Source organism: Diplotaxodon limnothrissa, linkage group LG3 (genome assembly GCF_057381915.1).
Source record: "Diplotaxodon limnothrissa isolate DT_005_m linkage group LG3, D_limnothrissa_male_GT1.1, whole genome shotgun sequence".
Classification (NCBI taxonomy): domain Eukaryota; kingdom Metazoa; phylum Chordata; class Actinopteri; order Cichliformes; family Cichlidae; genus Diplotaxodon; species Diplotaxodon limnothrissa.
This window is the reverse complement of record NC_140598.1, coordinates 41,994,076-42,005,615: the sequence shown is the minus strand read 5'-3', so window position 1 is coordinate 42,005,615 and position 11,540 is coordinate 41,994,076. Positions and strand designations below refer to the sequence as shown.

The 11,540-nt window shown below is 39.2% G+C and overlaps 1 protein-coding gene across 1 annotated transcript; it reads right to left on the bottom strand.

Moving 5' to 3' along the window:
• Positions 1-8,256: 8,256 nt before the first annotated feature.
• On the bottom strand, positions 8,257-11,441 carry LOC146635893 (uncharacterized). Its single transcript, XM_085350653.1, has 2 exons — positions 10,749-11,441; positions 8,257-8,520 (listed from the first exon to the last, which is right to left on the bottom strand). The coding sequence occupies exons 1-2, from the start codon at positions 11,439-11,441 to the stop codon at positions 8,257-8,259; spliced, it is 957 nt and encodes a 318-aa protein (XP_085206779.1).
• Between the last annotated feature and the right edge of the window lie 99 nt (positions 11,442-11,540).

Here is an 11,540-nt window from a genome sequence, read left to right as displayed (position 1 = left end):
TCAGTTTCCATGGTGGCCCCAAATGTGTTTGCCCAGATGGATTATTGATGGGACCCGGATGGGCCCCAAATCAGGCCCAGCCAACAAATGAGTATGGGGCCCAGATGGGTAGAAGCGGGTCTGATGGTTGGGGCCCACTTGGGTTACCCACCTGGCACCCAGCTACTTTTGTCCTCAGTTTCCATGATGGCCCCAAATGTGTTTTCCCAGATGGGTTAATGATGGGTCCCAAATCAGCCCCAGACAATAAATGAGTATGGGGCCCAGATGGATAGAAGCAGGTCTGATACTTGGGGCCCACTTGGGTTACCAACCTGAGACCCAGCTATTTTTGTCCTCAGTTTCCATGGTGGCCCCAAGTGTGTTTGCCCAGATGGAATTTTGGATAATGTAAGTAAGCTATAATTTAAATCACCTGTACAACAAAGCCAGTTTATCTTTTTTATTAATACTGATTACTATGAAATTTTAAAACAGTATGCTTTTTTATATAATACATTTTTTGTTTGGAGAACATGTTGACAAAAATGTCCACAGTATACACAAAACAATAACAAATAAATGTTATACCGTTTAAAGGAAAAACAAATGCAGCAAACCACAGCTTCTCACTCATTCACCAATCCATTGGTCCTGAAAGAAATAAAATAAAATAAAAAATTAGTGCATTTTCACAAACAAAATCAGATTTGCGATAGTACTGAAGTTGTTTTGGAGGTTGTGCTGTTCAAGTTGTTTGACCTCCTACATTGAACTCTTTGAAGACCATGAGTATTCATGGAAACAGAAAAGCTATTTACAAAATGATTTACCAAGTAGGCACTCAAAAATTAAATTAATGTGAAACATTTTACCTTAAAACATTTAAGACAAATGTTTAAAAGATGTCTACATAGTTACAATGATAACTGGTGTTGTGGGCTGTCTCAGTGATTGGCACAGAGCTTAGAACAGGCAAGTGGTTAACCAGTTTTTTGCATGGTACAGCACCTCATAATGAACACAAAACAAAATAGTAAAATGTAACAAGGGCTACATCTACCAAGGAGAAAACAGATTCCACTTCTTGAGGTGTGTGCCAGGCGGGCGCCAATAATTTTCATGTAGGGCTGCCACGATTTGTCGACTAGTCACGATTACGTCGACTATCAAAATCGTCGACGACTGATTTAATAGTCGACGCGTCGTTTGAAGCTTTGTAAGATCACAAAAGACGCAGGAATAAGTAGCAGGATTTAAGAGTGTAATAACGGACTGAAACAGAAGATGGCAGCATTGCATGTACAAGGATGTACCACGTGTCAAAGTCAAGGCCTGCGGGCCACATCCGGCCCGGCATACATTTATATCCGGCCCGCAAGATCATTTTATATAGATGTACTATTATTGTTATGCATGGCCCGGCGATATGAGGCGCTAATAATATACAAACTACAGATCCCATAATGCACCGCTGAAGCCTCCTTGCTGACCGCTAGGCTAACTGGGAACATTCCCGCGTCAATCAAGTCAAACTTCTGTTATTGCGAAGCTAGCCGCTCACAATGGTGGAGAGAAAAGTTGTTTCTGAATGACTGCAGCTGTAGTGAGCATCCGTTATTCAAACATCAACAAAATATCTTACAACTAATGAACTTACCATATAGCACTTCAAAAACTTTAAGCCCTCGAAATTCCCGCTTTCCATGGCACCCAACGAAGTTATATTGCCTGGAAAGAGCATTGTCCATAATGAAGGCCATCATTCTTCTTGTGGCTTCATCAACAGTGCTCCCTCTGATCTCTGCCACAACAGCAACCTTAGGACACGCAAGGACAATAATTTTACTGACAGTAGTACCATCAGTCACACCTAAAAGAAAGCAAGCACAGCTACACAGTAATTAGGCTCTATAATATTGATGCTAATTGACTGAGAAAGAGTTAGGTGTCAAAGTCAAACACTGTCTGATGTGAATGCAAAGAGCTAAATGATTCACCAAAAGTAATTTCTTAAGTTTTGGGTTTGGCATGGCACAACTTATAACTAGGTAATGTTTGGAGAAGTTATTTTATTAACAAAAATAGCAACTTTTGTTCAGCTCTCCTCCCACTCCTTCATTGCACTGACCATGTTCGAACAAACAGCAACTTTCCTTGATCATAACTGCTAGCATGAAACACAGACTGATTGAGGCATTAATCATTGAATATTGTTATTACATCATTATTATTTACCACTTCTTTTAGGAAGACAGGGTCTGCCAGTTTTTGCTCCAGTGCTGCCACATCTGCTACTGTCCGGATGGGAAATACAGCACCCTCGGGTAATACTGCAGCAACTGGTCCATCACGTTGTGTAAAGAGAGACTGTAGCATTCGACTGTGGACCCTCTGAGTGTCCTTAATGTCTTCCAGGAGGGTTAGAACACGTACAAACATGCTCATATTGGTGGCTTGTAGAAGTTGTCTTGGAACTGGTTGTGAAACCACAGGTGAAGGAGTTGAGGGTTGTAGCGGCTGAACAAATGGATGAGTGATGTTCAGGAAGTGAGTTTCACTTGAATGTCTATTCTCCATTGCTGATGGTGGTGAGGTCTCTGGCTGTTCCGCAGTGTTGTCCCAATCCTCATCAGAGCTCGACGGGATCACTGGCCTTAAAACAAACAAACAAACAAAATACAACAAACATACACACACAAATAAATAATAATCCAAACACATAATTTAGGGTACTGGTTAGTCCTACAAACTAAAAACATTAATGTATATAATGGCATCAAAAAAAAGTCTAAAACAGATTTTTAAAAGTCAACAAATTATAAAGCGCTATTTTGAAATCATATCTGAACCTGATGAGCAGCAAGGCAAGTGTCTGCTAAAGAAACTGTCAGGTTTTTTTTTTCTTATAATCTCAATAATTTTTTGCTTTTAAGGTGTTTTCAACACAATTACCTCCTTTTCTGCTTCCCTTTCCCAATCTGCTTCCAGAATCCAAATAAATTCCACCAAGGAAGGTTTCTAATGGGAAGCAGGAAATGCTGTCTAAAGGGCCAAACTTCCGTACATCTTGAGCTAGGTGTATTAAAGAATGTATATTATAACCAACAAAGTCAAGACCATAAATCAAAGCAAAATCTTTCACAAACTGCTTCAAAACATCCTCTGCATAATCACAGTCAGTTATCAATATACAAATCAGGACTTAGATGAATTCTTGTAGATACAGATAACAGTATAAAGTATCTATACATTTGGCTTGGTATATTATTCAGTAGAACTGGGCTTGTGTAAAGCAAAACTTGTCTCAATTCAGTTGCTTTCTACGTGCTAATTTCAATGAGAGACCTTGGTTTCCTTGCAAAACTTTAAGGAAGATATTGCCTGACAGAAACCATGAATGCTGAAATCAATTAGAATTTGCGTAGACTGTCTGCATTTTCGGGGACTTTTTAACCAAAGATAAATAAGCTTGCGCATTACCCCCATATCCCACACCCAGCTCGTTCAAAGTGACACCCCAACCTGGTGCTCTTTGTTGGCCATAGCACAAAGTTTCATCAGTCCTTTAGTCAACAGAAATTTCATGATAACATAATCTTTAGCATGTTCATCGCAATCGTAGTGCTCTTCCTCAAGTGTTTTATTCTCAAAAGAATCAGAGTACAATATTAAGTCCTGATGATGCTCTGACTCATTTTACTGTGAAACGAAACTAAAATGTTCAACAACTTTCTGAGCTCTTTGTCCTCTGAGATTGCTCCATTGCTTTCTGAAAGACAGCTCACAGATTCTGAAGCTCCAGGTTTCATCACTCTCCAATCAAAATTCAAAATTAACTGAACCAGCAGCAAAAGAAGATCCAAACTACGCTTCACATTTGATAAATACTGTCATTAATTCCCTCTTCCTGTCTTGTTTCCACCACGATTGAAAAAAACAAACAAAAAAAACCCAAAAAACATCATACTTCTTGCACAGCTCTCTCGTAGTATACTTCAAGAAAAGTTTCCCCATCTGAAATATGTTTTCCACATTATTCCCTTGCTTATTATACATCAGTGTACAGTTGTGCTTAGCGCTGTTGTCAGTTGTTTTTTGTGCCAAATTGCAAAAAACTCACCTTGTTCACTAATAAAACCTCTAAAAAAAATTTCTGTAACTTTGCTCTGCTTTACTTCAGCAGCATCAGGTAATGTTCATATATTGATTCATGGTTTTCTTCAGTTTTTGTTCAACTGCAGAATATTTCTAAGGCTATCTGATTTAAAAAGCCACTCTAGGAAAATCTCCTTTTTTCTGTGTTTTATCCTCAGTTACTTTGGCATAAAGACATCTGCTGTGATGCTTACACCAGCCTTAAAAGCTGTTGTATTACAATAAAAGACCCTGACATCACTTTATAAAGTAACAATTCTAATTGTTACAAACTCAAAAAAAGATTCCTACTAGTATATTTCTGGCATGCATCAAATTTTAAATAGAAATGAATTTTGAAATATACACTGCTTCTTATGTCAAAGTCTGTAAAAATAAAGAAAGAAAGAAATCACACATAACCCTTGCTACTATTCACTCCACTGTCCAACAGCAAAATCAAACCAATATACAGATATTAATAACATATTATTGTAATAGTGTGACTATGCAATTTATAAGTAGCCATAGTCATAATCAAAACAACAAACATCTCAAGTTTTGAGATAATTGCTAACCCTCCTGGCCAATAACCACACAAGCTGTCCATGCAGGAAGGCTGATAAAGGAGCATGCACAAAATTCAAACAAATTTAAGCCATAATGAAACAAATTAAAATAACAGCGCGCATGCACAAATAAGGCATCAGACAAACACTTAAAGATCACAGATCTTTAGGACCACATCCAAAGAGCAATTGCTTTTCTTTTTTATAAATAAATAAATGTGTAGATTCTAGCCAAATATACATTACAAAAAGGAAAAAAGGAGGGCCACAGCAATCATAGTAAAAGGAGTTGGCACTGTGGCCCTAACAAGACCGACCAGTTCTGCTTAAATAATCAGTTTCCCTCATGTACAGAGCTTGCACAACAGTAAGAGGCAGATTCTTGAGTCAGTACAGTATTTCTGATGAAGTTCTCACTAAAACAACTACACATATAAAGTTGCATACTAAAGTGTGTATAAAAAAAAAACCCCAAACAAATCAAGAATACCTATATTTTCTTTTTTGCTTTTTCTGGAAAAATGAGAACAATGGCAAGAAAAATGATGATTATGTCTTCTACAGAAATAGAGTGCTCACTGATCTGCCTCTCTGACTGCTGTGCATGCTCCTGACACAGGGGCAAAAGCTGGGGACTAGTTGCTCATGGCCATGGCCTACCCTCCTCACTTAGCCGTGAGGAATGAAGCTAATAAAGACAACACCAAAGCAATTTTGGTTGCTCTGATAGTGAAAATACCCTCCCATATTCCTCCTAAAAAACTAGAACTTTGTTAAATTGGTCTAATACAGTCCTTTATTAATACTAATCATAGAGAAAAACCAAGATAATGTTTAAGTACAACTTGATGTTAAGTACACGCAGTAATTAATTTTGGTGCTAGTTAAGCAGTATACAGGACACCAGAAAATGCTTTCAAACTGAAAATTGGCTAAATCCAACATTACCTAAAAATTTAAACTAGCTTAGCCTTGCCTGAGTGCTAGGAAAAAGTTCGCCAGCACTTGTGCCATACATTACTTTGCAGCATCATAACTTTGTAAACATTTCATTTATACTTAGGGATTCAAATTAAGTCAAAAAGTTCTTACCGTTAGTGCAGAAAATAAGTCCGTAGCTCAAAGATGAACTTAATCCAAAAATTGCCAGCTTAACTGTCAGCTTTGTCCAAGGGCGCGAAATGACGAATGTTCCAGAATGGGGGGACGGGTTTGAGAAAACCTCGTGATATTTCATGAAATAACGCGAGATTTCGAAAAGCACTCCTACATGGAGTGAAATTTTTTTCCCACTCAAATGTAAAACCATTTGTTTTATTTTATTAAGCGTCTTACAATTTTAAGTCACATCTGTTCTTTGTGTTTCACTTATATTAATATATTTTATATGTATATTTTGTTATTAATTAAATATACATATGCTGCCTCTGGCATAATTTATTATCAGTTATTTCATCTTAATTCATGTTTATACTTACACATGACTAATAATTATACTTAACTAAGATCGTTAAACTCAGTTGCCTGTTCATGCAACTTCCCATATGTTACCCATATGGTGCCCATAGAACATAGCCCATCTGGGCTGGCTCAAGTGGGTCCTACTTGGCTAACCCAGGTGGGTCCCAGATTGGATGCCCATTGTAAGCCCATCCCCACTTGGAACCCCCATAGCCCATGTGGGGCCCACATACTGGTGTTTACTGGGTTCAGTGAAACTATGAAATCAGCTCCGCCTGAGAGTCAGGCATCATCCATGCATACATACACTACCACTGTTACAGTATCACGCTATGATATACCGCGCTATATTGTAACATACATACAATTCTATTCTGATGTTGTGTTCTCGTGTTCTACACTGTTCTATGACATTATATTCACGAGACCCCTGGTGGGCTGTGAAGGAACTGCAGTGTCAAATAAACTATTCTAAGTACTTAAGGAAAAAGAAGCTGCTGATTGTTATTTAACAGAATTTGAACTTTGCGCGATTTCTAAATGTCTAAATGAATTAAAAAAAAATAAAATTTTGATCAAAAAGTCAAAAATTAATAACACCGTGATTCTGAAGTGAAGGGGGCAGTATCATTCGGCGTGAGATAAAAACGTCCGAACGCGTAAAGATCGCTCTCCATTTAATAACCGAAATTATATTTTGATCAACAGTTTATTAGTATACAACAGAGAGCTGCAACAGTTATGAAAAATCACGTATTCCGCATAAACCTGTCGTTTTTACCATCGAAAAAAACGATTTACTGTTGATTTATTGACATAAAAATTGGGTCTAGACTCTCGTGTTTGAGCAATAATTGGCCATCATTAATAATCAGAGCCAGGAGGCCGAGCCTAATACTACAGCGCTGCACACAGGCCTGTGCAAATCGTTTGGCTCAACCTGAGGCCCTTTAGGCCACTAAATCCAATGTGGCCGCTCATCTGATCGTTTTAAACCTGTTTTAAGTCGTTTTTGGTACATTCAAAGTGGAAGTGTAGGCTTTAGGTTTTTAATGTGTATATCGCACATGTGTAGCATTCATTTCATTCTTTAAGGAAATTCGTTTAGTGAATGACAGACAGAAAACTTTTTTTATTTTCCAAAGAGAGAAAAAAGACAGATTTAAATAGCTCTACATACTATTATCATGCTGACTTTCCGATCAAGTCAGTGATGAAATAGGACATAATGTTATCAATGTAGTCTTTTCTGTGTGTTGATAATACCACACATAACGATCATACCGCGTTTTGTCAGTTTTCAACCAGTGAATCATTAATTTGACCTTAAACACTTTGGTGGATGTGAGCAATCATTACATCATTTAATCCGAATTCTGTCGGAAAATACAAAGAGAAAAAATATGCAGTGATTTGTGTTAAATAGTAATAAATAAATAAATGCTGATGTAAAAATTACCGAACAATTTGTCTTCTTTGTATCCGCCTCAGAAAATGTTTGTGTGGAGAGCGAGAGGGTTTGCTTCATTAGATTCTGAGAGGTGTGGACTAATTTCTGCTTCTTATTTAACAAAAAATAAATGTAAACATACGTTTAAAAATATTAAAATGAATCCAAGAAGCACTGTGGCCTAAAAATGTATTCATGTGTATTGTTTAATGGCAGAATCATGCGTTTGACGTTTATAAAATGGATTCTAATAGGAAAAGAAGGTGAGCCTGGCTTTACATAATTTATTTTCATTTGTCAAACCACGTGTTTCCGTCTGGAAGGAGGAACTCTTAACCTAAGCCGAGGCCTGATGGAGCAGGCGAACCACGAAGTGTCCGTGAAAAACTTCACCGTGAACGCACTCAGGCCTGTGAGGCCTGAAGGCACTGAAGGTGACCGTGTGTCACCTCACTCAGGCAGTGGTGTAAGCACACTGTTTATTTAATCACACACAGCTGAAGCAAGATATTAGAAAAATAAGAAAAAAGTAAATTAAGACAGGAAACAAAAGCTTTAATCGGTGTAAAAAAATCATAATAATAATTATAAACTGCACACATTAATAAGCTGAAGCGCATTAATAAGTTAAAGGTTGCCAGGTATTGATCCTAAAAGTCTTCAGACGTCTGCCTGGGACGTATTTGATGGATGGTGGCCATTCATCTGCAGAGGAGGACGATGGCTCAGAGGCTCCGACGCCCCATTTACATCATGTCGTTCATCTCCGGGTCCAAAGTGTCGGAGAAGACGTGACAAGTACGTGGAGCAGTGAGATTTCAGGAGCCATCCACACACAAGGCCGCAAACCAAAAAGACCACAGCTGTGATGCAGACAGCGACCAGAGTTCCCAGTCCGCTTACTTCTAAAGTCGTCTGTGTTGGCTGCAGAGGATACAAGAGCAGAAATGTGATCAGATTCATGGAACTTTACATGAAGCTGTTTCAGGTCTGACATATAGCCGTAATGATGTTATCTATTCAATCGGGGGGCACCACGTTGCTCTTTATGTGGTGTCTTAATACTGAATCTCTTCCTGTGGCAGGCTAAATATGTGTCAGTAGTGATGTCATATGACATGTTGCAAAAATGGGTTGCATTTATGTTACTGGTATACATTTTTACATAATATAAAGTATCATATCGCATTATCTGTTATATAGCGACATGCATTTATGTTCATTAACGCACAGAACTGTGAGACAAGCCGAGAAAAGTCTCAGAGTGTGGGGCTCCAATGATAATGGCCTCACCAATCGCCAGCAAAGCGCAGTACATGTACATTAATGCAAATATGTATGACAACTGGAAACAACAAACTTGTTTTATTGATTGAGACAAATAAGACGCTCTGCAGTGTCATCAGAATATGAAAGCACGCGAAGAGGAAATACGAGCTGATTCAAGAGTAAACAAATGCGTCAAAGCCTCGATAGTTTCGCCTCACTTGACAGAACTGTGACTGATGTGGACAAGAAGACTGATGTGATGATGTGATTTACTTTTTCAACACTTTGATTTTGTTTTTTTACTCTTTACATATCAGCATAAATAGCAGTATTGTAAATTTCCCTGATATGATTTGGAGGTTGCATCCACACCTGAGCGAGCAGCTTCACCACCAGTTGGGCCTGCAATAAATTAAGAGACACTCAGCTACTGTGTGCAGATTTGAAAATGAATATGCACCTATAGGTAAGACACTGGCCTGATGGGATTGACCTCAGGACTGCTCCACCGTCCTGCACTCAAAGGATATATTAGTTTTAACTGAAGATTAGGTGCTCTGTGAGGCACGAAAATGCTGTTTAACAATATTTGACATGGTTTTAACATGTTTATAATGCCCGTCTTTCATTGAACAGGGTTGAAAATCAGTGTTTTTGTGTTTACTCGGAAAAACAAGGAGTTGTGGATGGACTGTGAAAATCAAAGACAGATGTAGTTCTATAAATAAAGGAACAGAAATTTTGTCTTCCTCTAATAATGTGGGTAACATGGTTGCACTGGTTTCTGACACACTCAGACTTGTAAGAAATATTACATTATGTTTGACTCATAGTGTCAGCATGGGACTCCATCCTTTCACTTCCTCTTCGTCTATCTCAGAACGTGTTGGTCTGTCTCACCCTGTTGCAGGCTGAATGTGTTTCACGAACAGTGTTCTGTCATTTAATAGATGTTGAAATCAACATCTATTAAATAACAGAAATAAGTAAATTGGTTTAACAATTATAAAATATGAGCAACAGCAGAATATTTTTTAAAGTATTTATAATTTTATTTGACTATTATCAAGAAGTTGGAACAGGATAAAAATCCCATTCTCAAGAGCAGTTTGATTTCAGTTTGTTTGTTGATCAAAATCTGATTATCTGCCCTCTTCAGTGCCTCCTCCTCCTCTTTGCTGTTGCAGAGTTCTCCATAACCACTGCTGATGGATCTCAAATTTGTGTCTTCTCCACATTGTGATCGTTCCCCACCAACACTTGTGTGTACACGGTCTGAATTTATCAGGCATCAGATATCAGAGGATCCAAAAGGCTGCTGTAAAGAAGAACATGAACATGGTCCATGTCCAGCGAGGACAAGAAGACAGGACAGAAATGTTGGTCACTGCAGTTTGTAAGTTTTAACTGGATATCCCATTCACATCTGTCTGTGGCTAATAAAAAACTAAAACTGTATACTGCTGGATCCTTTTGGGACTGCCCCCAAATCTTACTTTGTCAAGCGAATAAGAGTTAAAATAAGTCAGCATCTCTGCCAAAAAATAAATAAATAAATCCCTTCATGGAAAGATCTGTGGCTGACCACACAAGGGCCCACCAAGTCAGCACTGAAGACGTGGTCTGACCTCATCACTCCCAGTCTGGGTCAGAAAAGTAAGCTGCGCCTTTGAAATGAAGCGAAAGTCACTTGTGTTCAAGGCAGTAAGGCTTTGTATATAAAGCTATATCTAACCACTTCGCCGTGAAAGTGTGACCAGTAGAAATTAAATCCGAATGCGCAACAGAAAGACGAACAAACAACACCAATCACGCTGTTTTGTAACTTTGGAGTCACGTGTAAAAATAAATAAAACACACACATTTAGAGGCAATGTACTCACCATCAGTGTAGGCTTTAGCGTGCTGGTCAAGGATTCAGGGACGATCTCTCGAACTCGCAGGCGCACAGCTGAGCTGTGTCGCTCCGTCTTGTCCACGTCACAGAAATAAACGCCTCGATCCCTCAGGTGAACTCGCTTTATGGTGAGGGACAGGTCTGCCCTTTGGTACCAGTCTGATGATATTGATACCCGGCTTTCAAAGCCATTCCCCTCAGTAACCTGGGGAGGATTCAGCTCCAGCACCACCTCTCCGTCTCGCCTCCACTGCGCAGACTTCACCCTCTGACCTGCTGTGATGGAGCGGCACGGCAGTGCAGCATCCTCACCCTCATCTGCAACAACTTCAGAGGGCAGGAATACTTGCAGATCAGTGAGCTCTAGCTTCCCTTTCTTCTTGCATGTAAAGTCATACATGCCCTGGTCATTTAAATCTACACTTGTCAGTTTTAAAAAATCGCTGCTTACAGTCACCCGGTCAGTGTAAGCTCGCCCCGGCTCCCAGTCACCATGAAGAGACGCCACCACCTGAATGCTGCGGTCCTTCAGGTGTAGATTCAGTGCCCCGTGTCCCTTCATGCACTCATCTGAGAGTACAAACTTAACATCATCCCCTACACTCGCCTGGATCAAGTCTCCAAAGACCTGGCTGATAAAAACTAGAAGAACAGCTGCAGAAAATGGTAACCGTATCATCCTGTCCGAGTGGTAGTGAAGGGACTTAAATCCAGCTCAACGCGTAAAGGGTCCTTTCGGAAGAGAAAACTCCTTCTAAGCGGGGTAGAGCAGGGCGGG

What these genes read in the sequence shown, in the direction of transcription:
- LOC146635893 (XM_085350653.1), bottom strand. Translation starts at nt 11,441, where the DNA reads ATGATACGGTTACCATTTTCTGCAGCTGTTCTTCTAGTTTTTATCAGC. An exon ending in CGCTAAAGCCTACACTGATG is followed by an intron (nt 8,521 to 10,748) that starts GTGAGTACATTG and finishes TATCCTCTGCAG; the next exon opens with CCAACACAGACGACTTTAGA.